The 18,962-nt window shown below is 38.4% G+C and overlaps 1 protein-coding gene across 13 annotated transcripts in view; it reads left to right on the top strand.

Moving 5' to 3' along the window:
• Positions 1 to 18,962, top strand: part of cttnbp2 (cortactin binding protein 2) — a 95,590-nt gene that overhangs the window by 31,748 nt on the left and 44,880 nt on the right. For 6 of the 13 annotated variants that reach the window (XR_015514936.1, XR_015514937.1, XR_015514939.1 and 3 more), the window contains exons 3-4: positions 13,207 to 13,431; positions 15,028 to 16,477. Coding sequence is in view for 3 of the 13 variants with exons in the window: in XM_087293140.1 (XP_087149266.1) it covers positions 13,207 to 13,431; positions 15,028 to 16,477 (1,675 nt within the window). In the remaining 10 variants the exon portion in view is untranslated. Of the gene's footprint in view, positions 1 to 12,398; positions 12,963 to 13,206; positions 13,432 to 15,027; positions 16,478 to 18,962 lie in introns of those variants that run through there. The other 7 variants (XR_015514941.1, XR_015514942.1, XR_015514943.1 and 4 more) reach the window with 3 other exon arrangements.

The raw sequence follows: 18,962 nt of genomic DNA, 5'->3' as shown, positions 1-18,962 counted from the left end.
TAACATTTTAGGCCTTAAAAAGTCATAAATTCTCTGAAATGTTGTATATAATAATATAAATAATCGCTCCCATTTGCTTTTATAGTATCTTTTCTTGCTATGGAAGTCGATGGGCAGCATTCTTCAAAATATCTTATTCTCAACACTATACCTCTTTGGTACAGAATTGAACACTACACCTCATCCTACTTCTACAAAGAGACTTGGCATCATTTCCTGTCTAGCTAAAAAATACATTTTGCTCAACTGGAACCAACAAAGACACAACATTTAAACTTATCATACAACTCTTGAATGAAACAATGCTCTTGGAACAATATACATACTACTTAACAAACAAAGGGGATTTTAAAAATATATGGATGGATGCCTCTAATAAACCTCTGAATCTCTGACCACCTCAGATGTATTTTCATTATAAGTGTGACTTTACTCAATCACAGCAGTACTTTATTCGTTTATTATGATCTTTGCATTCTGTTTCTAATGTTTTTATTAATTAATTTATTTATTTATTCTTATGACTCTTGCTGAAATTTTTGTGTCTACTGGTATGACATTGATACTTTTACTCTTTATTATAGGAAATAACTTAAGAAGCAAATTAAAAACGTTTTACATAGCTGTGATGGTTTTATGTATGTACACCATAAGGACAAAGCATACTGAGTCTTTCTCCGGCCATCATTTCCCCTGTCACTCAACTCAAACCGTCTTTGTCCAGTGCACTCTTTGCTCAGTTTCATCATTTCTTCCCGTTTGGCGCTGTGCCCTGGACCCCTCACTCCGCCAGTGTGTGCCTGTAAAGGTTAATGCTAATAATACCAGAGACCTGCCTGATCTCCACCAGGAGTTATGTGTACACAATTTAAGCTCAAGATCTGGCAGAGAGTGTCTGTGAAGTTTCAACAGGGGTTCGTTCTTGTCTTATTCAGCCTCAGATCAGGGCATACAGCTATGCAAATCAACTTGACGTGACATATAATGGGCAATAGAATTTTTCCTGCTTCCCGTCCTCTTAACTATTTATTTCACAATTTTAATGCCAGAGAAAAAATTGTCATTCGCAGATTGCTTTCATATTGATACGCATTAGCATATGCCTGCCCAGATTTCTGGATTGAAGGTATAGTTGATGGAAAATGTATAATTTTGAAATTAAATAAAAATCCTGTTATTAGTTACTCTCATGGTTGTTCTTTTTTTAAGGAACACAAATAAGATATTTTGAGATGTATTGAAAACAAATGTTGTATTGTATTAAAGTCTAAAACTGAGAGAGTGAAAAGTGGTCATGCAAAGCTACAGTGCATCTATAAAGTATTCATAGTGCTTCACATTTTTCCACATTTTTAATTTTTACAGCCTTATTCCAAAATGGATTAAATTAATTTATTTGCTCAAAATTCTACACACAATACCCTATAATGACAATGTGAAAATAATATTTTTTGAAATTGTTGGTAATTTATCAGAAAAAAAAAAAATCACATTACATAAGTATTCACAGCCTTTGCCATGAAGCTCTAAATTGAGCTCAGGTACATTCTTTTTCCACTGATCATTCTTGAGATGTTTCAGCAGCTTGGAGTTCACCTGTGGTAAATTCACCTGTCTATAAGGTCCCAGGGTTGACAGTGCATGTCAAAAAACAAACCAAGCATAAAGACAAAGAAAGTTTCTGTAGACCTCTGAGACAGCATTGTCTTGAGTGGCTGCACAACAACTCGGTGAATGCCCTTAAGTGACCCAGCCAAAGCCCAGACCTAAATCATATTGAACATCTCTGGACATATCTGATAATGGCTGTACTCCGTTGCTTACCATCCAACCTGATGGAGCTTCAGAGATACTGCAAAGAGGAATGGGCAAAAATTCCCAAAGACAGGTGTGCCAAGCTTTATATCATCATATTTAAAAAGACTTAATGCTGTAGTTAGTGCCAAAAGTGCATCAAAAAAGTATTGAGCATATTGAATATTTATGTACATGTGATTTTTCAGATTAAATTTTTTTTTTTTTATAAATTTGCAGCAATAATTTTTTTTTCACATTGTCATTATGGGGTATTGTGTGTAGAATTTTCAGGAAACCAATGATTTTAATCCATTTTGGAATAAGGCTGTAACATAAAAAATGGAAAAAGTGAAGCGCTATGAATACATTTCAGATGCACTGTAAACAGCCTCTCAGTGGGTTTCAAAGAAAAAAAAGTATATGACAGAACTTATTTTAAAGGGTCCTGTAATGCTTTTTAACTTTTTAAATTGTTGTCCATGTGTAGTTTTTATGTTTGTGTATGAAATCATATACCAAGTTAAAAATTCTGGCCACACTTTACAATAAGGTTCATTAGTTAATGTTAATTATGGCATTTACTAAAATAAACAAACAATGAACAATACATCTACTACTGTAATTGTTCATGTTAGTTAACGTTAGTTAATGAAAATACAGTAGTTCATTGTTAGTTCATGTTAACTCATGGTGCATTAACTAACAAGCACGGACCTGAATGTTAATAATGCATTAGTAAATGTTCAATTATGATTAATAAATGCTGTACATGTGTTGTTCATGATTAGTTCATGTTAGTAAATGCATTAACTAATAAACCTTATTGTAAAATGTTACCAAAATTCTCAAAGTCCTCTCCAAAGGGAGATATTTCTTTTTTATTATTATTATTCTTTTCAAGAACTACAACAGAGAGCTCGTTTGGGCTACAAGCTTGTTTTCTGGGATTTAATGTCAGTAATGATGTCAGCAAACATTCTAGTTTTCTAAATCATGTTTAAATGTTTGTTATGATTGTAAATAACTTGCATTGTCAGATTATGTGTAAAAAAGATGATCATTGCTGCTTGGGCAAGGGGCATGGAAGCAGGGGCATAGCACCAAATTCTTGGCCCTGTACCCTCTCAATGTCAGTGGGCCCCCTACACATTTTTTTAAATTATTTGAATATAAACATGCACAAATAGTGTTTTAATCTATAATCAAATCAGATTATAATAATGACTGGTTCTTTCATTCAACACCAAATTGATGCATTTGGCCTACTTGTGCTCAAATACCTTTAAACCGTAGGCTACATCGGGTTTGTTTACTGAAATTTTGATCCATGATACTGATGCAAGTTTTGATTTAAAAACATTTATTTTTGAACAGGAGAACACGAGACAACTGTACCCTCAGAAAAGTTAGCTGGCCTGGCCCATAATTTACTTACAGCAACAAGCAGCCTGGTTGACAAACTAAGCTAAAGATTTAACATTAGCATACATACATTACAGGGCTCGAAATTAACTTTTTTACTTGGTAGCACTGGTGCTCCCAACTTTAAAAAGTTAGGAGCATCCCAAAAAATTTAGGAGCACCCATTTTCTTTTTAGTTATGCGCTGATCTTGATTCTTAATGGCTGATTTTGATTTGCACACGTACATCTCGGAGATGTCTATTTGACGTCTGCATTCACATCTGCAAGACATCTACAAGACGTTTCCTATCAGATGTGAAATAGACTTCTATTAGACATCTTTAAGATGTTTGCGATTCAGAATGTGTGTAAAACTGACATCATACAGACGTCTGCCAGACGTTTGTATACAGCAGGTGCTTTCCAGATCAAGAGAACTTTAACAGACATCTTGCAGACGTATACAGACCCAAAATATCTAATACAATGGCATTTCAACCTTTATACCATTAAAAGGGATAAATCAAGTATATAATTTCTTATATTAGTATTACTTAATTGTTTAGATTTTTAAAAGGCACATTAACTTCTTTCACATTTACACATGGATCGATAATTGCAATAATTTGACCATAAACAGCTGAAAAAATTTATTGGAAATAAAAATTAATTCTCTGTCACAAGGGGGCGCTTTAGGAGCGCTGAAATATTACGGTTTCCCTAGTAATGACTGTACACAAATCAGCATTATATGCGACCAAAATGGTCGCAATTTCGAGCCCTGCATTAGCAGCAGCTGTCTGGAGTTGACTATGTTAACTTTAATTAGATGTAGTTTCATAACAAGCAAACTCAGTTCACCTTTTGAAAAGAAAGCAGTCATCAGTTGCTTCCCCTCATTCTGCCTCCTTTGTCTTTCTTTTTTTGAAAGCCCGATTTGGGCTTTTTGCGCAGCATGATCAGGCTCTTGACTTACTGCGTTACTTGTTTGCCGCCGACTGCCGTCTATGGGCGGACTAAACCATTCCGGGGGGGGGGGGGGGGGGGGGGGTGTTATCAATATATTTTGAAATAAATAATGACATTGATAGGCTACAAAAAAAAAAATAAATAAATAAAAAATTGGTGGGATTTCAAAGGGCCCTCTCCCTAGACGGGGCCCTGGGTTGTCAGGTCCACTTTTCCCCCCACTACCACGCCCATGCATGGAAGTACTGTCCAAGCTGTTCATTAATCACAATGCATTGGGACTACTAACCAATCACAGCACATTTTTCGTCAAACCCAGAACTAATTGAGCCTTTGCGCCAAGCTGAAGAGAAAGGTATTGTAACAATGTAAATTGGTTGAACCATTAAGCATGTTCTAATACACCCCCAAACAGAATCAATACTTTCTTATAGAGCGTAATAATAATCTTTAATTATCTCCTGTAAGAAATGTTGACTTAAAGTGAAGAGTTTTGCAGTATAAAACTGCTTTATGGCTAAATTGAAATTTATGCCTGATGTCGAAAGAAATGTGAATCTCTTTCCACAGAATAATGGAGAGTGACAACTAAACCATGCCCTCATTATAAAGAACTAAAGCATCAGTAATCGTACAGTTCTGACAGATGCGTTTTGTGCAAAGCAGCTTTGTTCTAGTATTCCACAAACACAAATTACAGCAGACACTCCTGTCAGACGCCACCATTCTTTGTTGATTTGTATCCAGTTTCCATCCCACCTTTTACTTTGAACCAGAATGTTGATCTCCGCTCATCTTTACGGCTCCTGACCCCTAGTGATGGACAGATAAAGTAGTACAGAAGCAGGAGGAGGAGGGACGGCACAGCCTCTGTGATTATAGAAGAGATTTGTGAAAGCCTAGAGGAAAGTGCCAGATGGCGGAGAATCTCAAAGCCCTCCATTCTCTATCTGCCATGACACACAGACATTTCTCCCGCCTCCAGACTCCTCCATCTCTTCAGATCTCTCGCTCTCTCCATCAAACCCCTCCTCACTCACCCCGCTCTCTGGTCCTTTAGACTTTGCAGTGTTTACTAGCTCCTCCATAGTTGATGGTCAGAATAACAGGTGTTGAATGTTTTCATTTGCAGTCTGTTCCTCTTTCCGAAGTGCTCACGACGTGCTTCACTCTAAGAAATAAATCTGTAAAATAACAGCTACTGGGAGCTCACTGTCTGCTTTTTGTGCCATTATTTACAGGAAAATACGCCGTTTTAGACTAAAAATGGCAACAGAGTCAACTAATGCTGTCAGATAGGGAATCAAGGTCCCATGATGCTATTCGAAAAGATACAATATGGATAGCTTTCTGTTAAAATATAGAGGTACGTGAATGTAATTAACAAATTATTTATTTATAGTGTTTCTGGGTCATGGCTGATACAACCCCAGTACATTTTCAGATCTTTATGGACTATATATAAGGTATAAATTATTAAACGTATATGTTTTAAAGATCATGTTAATCATTTTTAATTAGTTAAAGGTGCCATGGGCTTCACGGTGGCGCTGTGGGTAGCACAATCGCCTCAAACCAAGAAGGCTGCTGGTTCGAACCTCAGCTGGGTCAGTTGGCATCTCTGTGTGGAGTTTGCATGTTTTCCCCGTGTTCTTGTGGGTTTCCTCCGGGTGCTTCGGTTTCCCCCACAGTCCAAAGACATATGGTATTGGTGAATTGGGTAGGCTAAATTGTCTGTAGTGTATGTTTGTAAATAATTGTATATGGATGTTTCCCAGTGATGTGTTGCAGCTGAAAGGGCATCCGCTGCTTAAATCATATGCTGGATAAGTTGGTGGTTCATTCCGCTCTGGCCACCCCAGATTAATAAAGGGACTAAGCCGAAAAGAAAATGAATATAGGTGCCATATACTGCAACTTTTTTGATGATCTCATAGCTTGATGACATGGCTGCTCGTCAGGTCCGGATAAACAACCCAAATAGGCATACATGCAAATGTGGAGGGGATGGCCCATGAGTCCCGTCAGAGCTGGTGTTGTTTTCTGATTGGTCCATTGTCCACCCGGGTTTTACACTCCTGGAATTTACATGAGAACGAGGAAACAGTGGTGTCTGAGGCTCACAGTATGCTAATTTCTATATACTGATCTTTTATTATTCTACTATGCCTTGGTATATCCAGACTTTCAATATGCAATGTTTACACTGGCAGGTCTTGATGCCCTAATTCCGATTTGTTGCCTATATCTTATATTTTTGGCTGTGCGTTTACACTTTCTTTTAATTGTGACCCATATTCGATTCATGTGTTTTCAGTTGCCATACAATTTATGAAGTCTTACTTGCGTAAAGGCGGGTTCTAGCATCTGTGCCACACTAGCCAAGATGGAAGAAATTGTCTTGCTTTTAGCTCTGCGAAAAGTTCACTCAACTTTAAAATGATTTTGAGGTGGAGGAGGAGGGAAAGGGCCATCATTGCATGTTTGCGCCTGTGGTTTATATATAGTGTCCTCCACCATTCAAAAGTATTTGTGGGTACGAGAGAGAGCTCAGGTCTGGTGGGAGCAAATTGTGGCGACTGACCACTTTCCTCCTCCATGTTTCCTCTGTTGTTGTTGTTTATCGCGTTGGTGTCTCCACACACACTCTTCCTTCTACCTCATTAAACTGTGGAGAAGTACCACATTGTCTCAAGTTTAATGACGTACAAAATGGAATGCCTTAATAAGTCTGATCTACCTGTTTACATGATAGTCGCATTGTCACATATCTGTGTTATATCTGATTTTATTTCCACATATAAAGGAGGCCTGAAATAGATCTCTGAATTTCCGAATGCACGCTTTTTTCATGTTTACACTGTCATAGTACAGATCAATCTGGGTCACATATGAGCAAAAAATTGGAATTGGGTCACATTTAACTGGCCGTGTAAATGGCCCAAAGTAAACTTTGCTGCCTTGGTTTGAATGGATGTTTTCATTTTTGCAAGACTCACAATAACAAAGGAATATCACAATTTTTCATAATGTCAATTTTCATAAATCATGTGGCCTAACATAAAGAAGGAATAATGTAAGGTAAAAAGGAGTTTTTGCATACTGAACAACTATTTTGAAGGAGACAATGAGTTTCCACTTGATCAATATTCTGTAGTAGACGTTGGTATAACCCTCAATCTCTGTGAAACATCATCCGTCCATGTGCATTCCTTTGAATTACCCCTGTCTCCAATTTTTCTCACCCACTTCCTTTTGTTTTCCACTTATATGGCAGACTGCCCTCATAATGAAATAAGCTTGGTCCAGCACTACTCTGTCTGTTCGTGTTAAGTGGACTGAAAGCAACTCACTTAGGGAACTGCCATACTTTTGAAAGCCATAATACACAGCAGAAGTAAACCGATCCTCACACTTGCAGTGAAAGTCATCCATCTGACGGTCTGCATGTGTCTCTGTTTTTGTACATTAGTAGTAGGGCTGCACAATATATCATTTCAGCATCGATATCACAATGTGATAGTCGGCAATAGTCAAATCGCAGCATTTCAAGCAATTTTTAAGTGAATTTAAACCATTTGGGAAAAAAGAAATGAAAAAGTTTGGCACTTTAATAAATATTAACTGAGTTAAATTATTTATACAATGAAGATTATACAGTGTTATTTTACATTTGATTATTCCATTTCTGTACATAAATACTGTACCAAAAGCCACAAAGTGTTCATTTGAGTTTTTTTTTTATCTGTGCTGTTATTTAGCTTATTTTTTCTATATTTATATTAAAAAAAAATTGTGCATTTAATGCAGATGCTCACTTGCCTACAAAATCATCTGAATCAATGTAAAATTTTGAATTAATTCCTGAATTAATTCTAAAATTAATTAATAAAGTCATCTTTGATATGAAATTTTAGTCATACCATAATACTGTATTTATCGCAGAAAAATGTCAGTTTTTTCCAATATCGTACAGCCCTAATTTGTAGGTTAATTATATCCACCTTTGGTGAGACTGGGCATTTGCCACCAAGAAGCTTTGTACTCTTGGCTTGTCTCCGTCTGCTTTCAATACCAGACTATATGCTAAACAGGGACACCCTGTAGAGAGTAAACTTGTAGATTATCTCAGCACATTTGATCTCTGTGTTCATTTTATAGCATTACTTATCTTGGGCAGATGGGTGTCAGAGATCAGCCCAGTGGGTCGTCTGACACAGAGCATGCTTTGTGTGGATAGAGTCAATTATAATGTTTTTGGAGTCAATTAAATGCATCTGTGTTTTACACTTTAAAAAAGTCAAAGTAGCGAAATATAGCAATCAGTATCATTAGCCTTCCTGTTCACATTTCTTATCTTGGCCTTTCTGTACATTCAGAGCTGCACATCACTAATGTCAAAGTCCCTTTAAGGCAAGTCGATTCACTCGGCGACCATCTTTTAAACGGCAGTATGCTCAGGCATTCTGTCTGAATGGGCTAACATCAAATTCTCAAAAACTGTTTGTCAAGCTTACGATTGCATTACATATTTACAATCACCAATAAAATTACAATTACTAATCTCAGGTTTTGTTTCTAAACATTCAAATCAAACAAAATCGGCATATTGTCATTTTTCCCAAGCTAATGCACATGCGCGCTCGAAAGAAACAAGATCACAACTCCAACCTCATTTATGGCCGTTTTACACATTATCATCCTCTGGATAATGCTTTATCAGATCGCGCTGGTCTTCTGAAGTAATTCACAACTAGGTCTTGATGGTGAATTTCCTCCAGAAATGACAGCGACTCTTTGTTTACAATTTTTCACCGTTCGAGGAGTTGTTGTCATGTGATGTGAGTTTTGACAGGACGAACTGAACCTCATGTTCGTTTCATACAGATTACAAAACCAGAAAACTTTTGTCTCATTTAAAAGTGCAGATGTCAAGCTTTATGTGGACATTTCTTATGCCTGTGAGGCAAGTATTCGCTGAGATTCCAGTAATAATAATAATTTCTTAAATTTATATAGCTCTTTTCTGGACACCCAAAGCACTTCACACTATTTTGGAGGAAATCTCCTCAGACATCAGCCCAGTGTGTTTATTGACCACATAAACTGTCGTAAAAGCACACATTTTTTTTTGAGCTTCTTCCCAGAGAATCGTCAGTCTATAGCGATCGATGATTGGCTCCTGTACTAGTAGGCGGGGCTTCATTTGCCATATTGACCGTTACACGTCTTGAAATGTCTTGTGCATTCAAGAGTTATTACTAATGTCCATCTATATATTACGGCAGCATACTTATAACCGGTTCCTCCAGGATTTTGTGAGTCCAATGGTTTTTTAAATAAAATTGTGTGAATTTTCTCAGCAAGTTTCTCAAAGTTGAAGGATATAATCTTATAAGTTCTGAGAAAAGCCATCAAAAAAACATTTTAGCTTGCAAAAAAAAAGTCCTTACACAATTCTGGATGGGCTGTTTAACCAACTAATATGTTTTACCATAGCAAAAGCGGTTCTGGTCATAAACTATCAGAAGAATTATGATTTGCTGACTTTTCTTCGATTTCATGAAGATCCATATTTAAGCCGTATGCAGATGCAGCTGGTTAACCTCTTGACCCAAGTCACAGTTATCGCCTCACTTCTCAATCTGTGCCACATCTTTTTGCATTGAAACACAGTCACTCATCTGTGTTGATGAAACTGTATGTGACAAAGAAAAGATCACATTTGCACTTGGTTATTTGCTTTGGGGCATTATGACAGAGCTGGCCTTTTGCTGACCCTGCTGAGATGACCAGCTGGTCTTGAGATGGCATAAGTAAACCTCAGGCTTAATGATCACCCCTGAAGAAGTGCTAACCTGCTCGCTGTGTGACTTTAAGTGCATGCATTAAATAGTTGGTGTGCGTCTTTGCCTCACAGTGTAGAAGAGCATAAATCCTCGCTTTTGTTATTAACGTTCATCTTAATTATCAGCACGCAAATTGTTAGTGCACTAATAGGTTGGAACAATTCCCAAAGCAGACACAGGCAAGATGAGGAGCGAGGTTGGAGACTTGCATGTCTCTTGGCCAAAGCACATTAAGTCAGCAAGATATCTCTTCTCACCCACCACTTACTGTACATGCATCACAGAGGGAACATAATGCACAATAATTGCTCTGTGCTATTTCATGATCATTTGCCAGCATCCAACAGGTACCGCATTGGCATCATAGTGATTGTAGGGTTTGTATTTAACTCTTGACCTCTAGACTGTGTTTACATGTGCTGGAATAAAGATGTTTAGCTGGATTTGTCATCATATTTATTTCATGTAGGATGCACAATATATTGACTGCTTTATTGGTATCAGCCGATAAATGCGTAATGTTAACATTTTCCACATAACAAAATGATCAGCCTGATTTATTAAAGGTGGTTAAATTAGGGATGATTTTTGCCGGTTCATCCAATTCAGATGCATACTGTAATTCATACTTTGTTTGCCTTTTGTTCATTTAATGAGATGCAGAAAAAAAATCATATGAAAATGATAAGCATGGGTTAATAACCGTGTTCAAGGTATGCTCTGGTTTGGAAAAGTAAAGGTTTTAAAACCGTCAAAATCTTCTGCTATAACATTCCTAATGTATGAGAAAGGTTTTTTTTATTTACATCTTTTTTTGTTTGTTTTTTAGAACAACAGTATCTCAAGCAGAAAAGATATCCAAAAATGCCGTTTTAAATTGTAAAAAAATCTCTTTTTGAAACTAATGAAGACAGAAGTATTCAATATTTCATTAGAATTATTTAACCTGACATATTTACTGTTCCAAAACATTTAAGTGTTTCCCAAATTAAAATTAATTGTGCACAAAGAGGAAAAAGCTATATATATATTACTGTATTATGTATTATACTGTATTATTATATTACTGTAGTAATGACAATATGGTAATACTGTGAAACCGTGATATTTTTATCCAAGGTTATCATACTGTCAGAATCTAATAGCGGCCCATGCCTGGTAAAGATTTGTATTTATCAATCTGTAAATTGGGTTCCAGATAAAAAAATATCTGGAATATATCAGTATATAGACCATTTCAATGTGGTCATGTCATTAGCCCATGAACATTTCCTGCTCATCAAACTATTTCATAACTGTAACAAGAGGCAATTCAATCATAGCTTAATGTTAAAACAGCTATCATAGCCTTATTTATCAATATGTGGCTTCTCAGAAGATGTAGAAATTAAAAATGTAAATCGAAATATGTTGGGACCATTGTTTTTGTTTACACCCTTTAAAATTTTCTGTAAGTAATATATGAAGAGTTCAAACCTCTAAATGCCATTTGATTTTTTTCTTCTAAAATTAGCATTTTTATCGGGCTTCTGTGTGTAGGTTCAGTGATATCAATTTCATGGCATAGAGTAAAGCCTTTTTGTGATTTTAAAGTGAAATAACTCAGCATAAACAAAGGAGGCTGAGAAAAATATTCATTTTCGATGGGAATTTCAGACGGTACTTGGAGGTTTTTGCATCTGAACTCTTCAAATATAAATATATTGGTTGTCTGAACTGGCCAAACTTTCCATATTGTACAGGTAAATGTAAAAAAAAAACTCAGAAAGTTTCTGAAAATCTTAATAAATCAACTAGCTTAACTTTTTTACATCGCATACACATTTGCTTTAGAATTTTCACCATAGTTGATTGCTTATATGAGTGCTTATAAGAGTTGTTTGAAATTTATATTAGGTACAGACCAGTACATCTTAAAGTCTTAAAGGGTCATGATTAAGATATCAATTAAGACAATGTAAGCATCTGTTTTAATTTGCTTTAATTGTAGAGAGCAACTGGCTATTTTTTGGTTTACAATCTACATCGGGTTGGCATCATGGGTGATGATGTAGAATAACCCTTTAGCTGCCCCACCAAGAAAAAAAAGGTTGGATTGCATTTTTTTTTACTTCTGATGTTGCTAGTTAACACACTTAATGCATTTTATTTTCAACACATCCCATAGTTTCTAAAATATCAGCCTCTACCAAATGGTAGATTTGCCAGTTTTTGGTAAAAGCAATTATTGCAGATACTATGAAAATCAGTGTCAAGTGTAAAAATCAAGTGTAAGACCAATTTAATTAAAAACATAATCAAGATAAAACATTTAAATACAAAGTCATCATCATCTTTTTGAATAATGCCATAAAATATTTCAGATTGTCATTTAACATGTTTCTTGTTTTGTTTTTTTCTCAGTAAAACTAAACTCAAGTGTAGTAGTCAAGAGGAATATATTTTTTAGATTTGTTTGTAAACCAACAGTGCTGTGTGTGTAAACCATTATTTAAATTAGTCAAAATATGGTCAACCATTTGGTAGAGCAGGCAGTTAAAGCGATGGGACTGTGAGAACTTCGATGATGCGCTGGTGTCTAATTATTATTCACGAGACTGTGTTTTTTATCCTATGAGAAAACACTGCTTCCAAATAATTTTTTCAAGCTCTGGGACCACGCAGTAGTTAGGTGTTTGTGATGGCTTGCGGTGATGTTAGTGTAGTCAGAAGTACCTGCTAGTATTTATAAAACTGCTGATTGGCCATTGTTTTCACGTGCTTAACAGATATGACTGTGATTGGCTAATGATCTAATGATCAGCTGTTTACAAGCAAACTTACACAGAAGAGCGTTAGAAAGCCACATCTTTCAGCTGATCCATAAACGGATTGACATGGCATGCAAACGCTGACAGACACGACTTTCAAACACTCTTCAAAGCTTTCTGTCCCTTCAAAGTAGGTATGTGTGTCTAAATTTTAAAATAAGTGCACTCGATCAGTATGGGTCACTGACAGATGACAGTTGTTCGCACTCCACTTTCTCTCCTGCTTTGCCTTGTCAAGTCCACTCCTCGTTTTCTAAATAATTCTGAGGTAGAATTGTACTGAAAGATGGGGGTTTCAGGCCCCTTTAACAACAATATGGACTTAACTCTGAGAAAATGCTAATCTGTTGTTTTGCTTCTATATTATTTTCTTCATAGGCTCGAAGAAAAGAAGTGTTCCTGCAGGAGCGATATGGACAGTTCAGTCTGACAGACCCATTCCTCGCCATGCAGAGGGACTTTGAGTCAGGGATGGGCCCAAAGGATCATAGGCCAGTCAGCGCAAGCCCCATCACTGTGCTGGAAGCTGTTATGGCCCACTGCCGTAAGATGCAGGAGAAGATGTCTGCCCAACTCTCGGCTGCTGAGACCAGACAGAAGAGGGTAAGATCTCAATTTGTGAGCATTTAACTCCGTTTATATGTAAAAAACAAGACTACAGAAAGGATTAAGTGATGGGTTTACATATTCCATCTAAAAAAAAGTCAGTATTTTCGTAGGAATTGCCTTGACATTGTTACATTTGCTGTCAGAGAGGTTCCTAGTTACTCTCAGGATCATACCTGCCAACCCCTGTCTTCAAAATTGGGGGGTGTGGGGCTGGTCGGAGTTTGGTATTAGCATTGCTTGGGGGGTGGCGGTGTTTGTTTGTCTGAATAATACAGCTGAGAACTGGATTAGTAACTGTACTTTGGTGTTGTAACTCCACTATGGACCGGGATTCGGGCAGCTGCTGAGATCTGATACTATACCAAAGTTAGTGACCCGGGTGTGTTAACGTTACAGACTGTACAGAAAAGCTTTTTATAGGAGTTTTCTGGGAGAAATAACAAAACAGGAGGGTAGTGGGGGATAGGTTTGAACTACGGGAGACTCCCGGCAAAAACGATAGTGTTGGCAGGTATGCTGAGAATATACTGTTTTAGGGATTGTGTTGGAAATAAGTTTTTTTTTATAGCCTTCACGAAAGCAAGGCGCATGCTAGACATGCAGAGTAAAAAAGTGAAAGATAGACAAGGCAAGCAATGGCAGCCCCTGAGAAGAAAAGCAAGTGGTGTCAGAGAAGGAGAGAAATTGACGCTAAGCTCTGAAATACTCTGCCAAACACATCTGTAAATCTATATCTCACCATCTGAGCTAGTGCTACAGAAAATACGAGCTACATGATATCAAAGCTGGGCTTGAGCTTTTAAAACAGATGCAGGCATTCCTCTTTAAAGTGACCTCTGAACTGTCACTGCACACCACTTTTGCAGATCTGAAAGTATCTGTGTTAACTATGGTTTAATGCTTATATTTTTATACAGACTTTATTATTAGTTTAAAAAAAATACAGTTTATATACAGGTATGTACAGTAGCATGCATATTTATGTGTTACACTGATCTGAGCTCTCCGTTCCAATAATAAACACTTGTTCTTGGTTGTTATGGCGACAGTACTCTTATTGCATTGGTACTGTAGTTAATGTAACAGCTTTTATATATAGTACCAGTCACACTGAGGAAATGTTAAATGATGTTTAAGAATAGAACAAAATAGTAGTATATAATCACCAGATGGATGTTGTGCTTAAATGTTTTCTGTTACCTCATTATTTCTTGAGAAGTAATATTTCATTTATTGGCTAAAAAGCTTAAGTCTGTAAGAGGCGTGCACTTGCATACTGTTAGAGTGGAAATTGCTTAATTACTTTTACACAAGCTGAAAATTACATAAAGTTAAATGAAAATAAGCTGAGATTTGAGGACTTATCCCCAAGTTTAGTTGTACTTGATTTAAAAGTTACTGTCAAGGCATGGTTACATTGTACATTGTAGAAGGAACTGTTGTGCCTTATAAACCTTATATAATTGTGTAGTAATCAGTGTCTTGCTCTATGTGTGTGTGTGTGTGTGTGTGTGTGTGTGCGCGTGTGTGTGTGTGTGTGTGTTATTTACCCTCTGCGAGTCTCATTTTTGCCCTGCTGCTACTGTCTAGCTTGAAATGGAGAAACTGCAGCTGCAGAGCCTGGAGCAGGAACACAGGAAGCTGTCAGCTCAGCTGAAGGATGAGCGAGAGAAAAACAAACACGTGGTGATGTCACTGGTGCATGAATGCAAGCAGCTAGCTGCTCGTGTGGTCGAAGAGAACCAGCGCTTTGAGGAACTTTCGTCCCATACTGAGCAGGATGGTCGATCAGTGGGACGTCTGGAAGAGGAACTGGCATCTGAACGACGTCGTAGCCAACAGATGGAAGCGGAGATGGAGAAACAGTTGGCTGAATTTGACACAGAGCGAGAGCAGCTACGTGCCAGGCTTAGCCGCGAGGAGACTCGTGCTGTGGAACTCCGGGCTGAAAGTGAGAATCTCCGCTTGCAGGTGGAGCAGCTAAGAACTGAAAGATGCAAAGATTCCCCACCACTGCCTTCTGTTACCCCAGCATCTGTCTCTGTTAAACCCAAGGCTATGGTGTCTGTGGCTGTGGGCACTGAAGCAACTGTTTGCAAGACTGTCTCTTCTCAGACAGATGCACCGCTGGAAAATGAAGGAGCTAAGAAAGTGCCACTTTCCATCCCTGTCAAGCCTAGTGGCTCCACCTATGCTAGCATGAACCTACCTAAGACCTCCAGTGCAGGACGGGGGCTACACCATGGGAGCTCACAGGCAGAAAATGGAGGAGACGGTCAAACACATCTACATAGCTCACATTCACCTGGTGTATCTTCTACCTTGCCGACTGGGGTTAGTCCCCGCGTCCAGGCAGCCCGTTACAAATTCCAACCCTCTGCCTCAGAGCAGGACCAAAATGGAACCGCAAACCAGAGCCCCCCCTCACGTGACCTGTCCCCCACAAATCGAGACAACTTTGCAGCTAAACAACAGGCTCGACACACTGTCACACAGGTTCTGTCCCGCTTCACAAGCCCTCCAGCAGGGGGACCCCCTGCAGCCCTTCGGCCCGGTCTGCCACATTCTACATCTGAGGGAGGACCCTTCACAGGACGTTTAGGCCACCCCCAGATAGGCCTTAAATCACCAACTGTGGCCCGAATCGACAGGGGTAACCCACCCCCGATCCCACCAAAAAAACCTGGACTGTCCCAGACACCATCCCCTCCACACCCACCAATTAAAGTAGTAGGTGAAGCTAGCAGGTCCCCAGGAACAGGACTTGGGGTGGGTCTTGCCAAATCAGCTACCACCCCTCAGCTTCCACCAAAACCCTCCTTAGATATGGGTGGTACAGTCCCAGCCATGACTGCGTCACAGGTGGGTGCATCCTGTTCTGGCTGGCCATGGGGGCAGCAGCCAACAGCAGCATGTGTGGAGTGTCCCCCTGTCATCACCTCCTCCACAGCTACCATTGTCAGTAGCCCCTCCATAAACCCATCTAGTCTTCCATCCCATAGCCCCCAGCACCTGGGCAGTCCCCTGGCAGCAGCATCAGGTAAAAGGGTGCTACGTTTTTCACCCTTGCTTTCACTACTTCTCTCTACTCCTCTCCCTTTTCCTACTTGATGCATTTATAAGTAAGTGCCAGCAGAGGAGGACATAGATGTGGAGTATCAAAGAGAGGAGTATTCATACTCTGATTACCCATCAGTTCCCAGCAGTACTTATGTACAATGTGACCAAGATATGAACATTTGTTTTCTTGAGGGCAGAATTCTCGAATTCAGTAAAGCATTTTTAGATATAAATAGGTAATGTGGGCCCTCTCCCGAGGATGCAGGTCTCTAGGGGTCTTTCCTGTAACCCTTTCTGAAGCTGATGCCAGAGGCTGCTCTTTCCCTTTTCCTGTCATTGCCCTACAGCATGGTTCTGCCTTCCTGTGTTCCACCACTAACTTGATTCCCAAGTCTTAAACTAACAACTCCATTGTGTCCATGCCACTATCTGTTTCTTTCTATTATTGATAAAATTGATACTTGTGAATGTTGTGTTGTTCTCTGCATTTTTAAACATTCACTTCCATGGTTTTAAAAATTTTTGCTATTGACATAATGCACTGTTTTTGTCGTAAACTTGCACATAATAATGTTTAAGTCTCTATTTATTGGTTCTGCAATATATCATTTAATCATTTATATGAAATATAATGCACCATGTTTTTAAGAAGTTTGTAAATCCTTATCTTAAAGCAGAGGTGTCCAGTTCTTTTCCTGGAATGCCAATGTCCTTCAAAATCCATCTCCAACACACCTGTCTGGAATTTGTAGAGACCATGTAGACCTTGGCTGTTTCTCAATCCTCATGTTCTCCTGGAGATTGGTCTTGCCAAGGTACCTCAGAAGAATGAACTCGGGAGACCACGAGAGCATAGAATGCAGCCTGTGAGAAATGAGATGCTGTGTTCTTCATACAGCATACAGCAAGTTTAATAATAATTTATATAAAAAATGTGGCAGTTTCCACCTCTTTTATTTAGCCGCAATGACTTTTGGGTATTCTACAGCGAGTACTGTGCTCAAATCTGATCTCAGTATCAAGAACTTATACGGGTTCTTTCACATGTCCTCCATTTTTGCAGTCTTAAGTTTTAGAACTGAACTTTGCCGATTAATGAGGATGTTACACAAAACACAAGGAAGCAATAACGCATAAGAATGCATATTGAGAAATAGCCCTCGATAAATTCTGGAAGGCAGTAGGCCTACAGGAACATAATTGGACACCACTTTGAATAATGCTATCCCCCTAAAATACCAGCTTAGGATAAACATTAATGTCCTAGCTTTTCCAGCTGGCTAGTTCTGATTTGGTGTTCTGATTTAGCGTGGCTGGTAGATAGTAAACCACATGGTCTTCCTTGTAAAGTTTTTCTGCTTAAGCTAATTTTTTAGTCTGGTGGAGACATCAGTACAGCAACTTAATTTGCTCTGGACGGACATCAGAAACATAAGGTAGTACTAAAAGTGCTTTATAAGAGATGCTGGTTAGAACCATGCATTGGTCTGTAAGCCAAATGTCTGTGACCGATCCAACTGCAGTTAGATAAAAACGCTGTCAAAAACTTTAGATTTCTCTCACATTTTGAAATACCACACTGTCTCTGCAGGCCTCTTCGTAGCTCTCTGGGAGCTCCAGAGAAAGGCAATTGTAACATCAATGAAAGCAGAGCAAGTATTCCAACAGAGTCTTCCTCTTTATTGTCGCTAGAGACTAATCCACAGGGTAGCTCTGAGAGATGTTGGTAGCTAGCTGTCATCGCTAATTGCTAAATATTAGCACTTTTCTCCCTCTCTCTGCAGCCACTCGGCCATGGCAGTTCTCTGAGGCTTCTCTGCTCTCTCTGCCGCCCATTTTAACCCAGAAAAGAGCCAATTATCTAATGCTTCCACTGGACCCCAATGAAATGGCCTATATCTATCTCTCTCACTCCAACTCCCTCCACTAACAAAGATAAACATAGAGAATCCCTAGAGACAAAGCTATTCACAAACATGCCTTAGCATTAGCACTTAAGATACTAGATTAGTTACATCCCCATTGCAAGATTTGTTATTTGAATTCTGTTTCCACATAGGTGCCAGTTTACCAGTAGCCCTCCCTGCACTTTATTAAACTTCGTCCGTTTCTCTGCTGTAGTTTCCATCTTTCTAACACTCTTTAATTGACGTGACTCTTGTACTCAGCTCCATGTTTAGAACATTTCAGTTTGACTGACAGTTTATATTGCGTGACTTTGATTAATGTAGTTTAAACCGCCTGCTGCATGATTTGATTTACGCAGTTTCGTTTTGTATTTTATTTGATTGACAAAAAACATGAAGTTGACTTTAGCATATTAAAATGATTTGATTAATAGTATAGAGTGTGTGGATTGCTGATACACTCTAGAATAATACATTTCAGAAGTTGTGTCAAAATGTGTATATCACAAACATTTACCCTTTGTTTTGACTGAATTTGACTTCTCAAAATCAAATTCA

Source organism: Danio rerio, chromosome 18 (genome assembly GCF_052040795.2).
Source record: "Danio rerio strain M-AB ecotype USA chromosome 18, GRCz13ab, whole genome shotgun sequence".
Lineage (NCBI taxonomy): Eukaryota > Metazoa > Chordata > Actinopteri > Cypriniformes > Danionidae > Danio > Danio rerio.
This window is presented reverse-complemented; position numbering and strand designations above follow the sequence as displayed.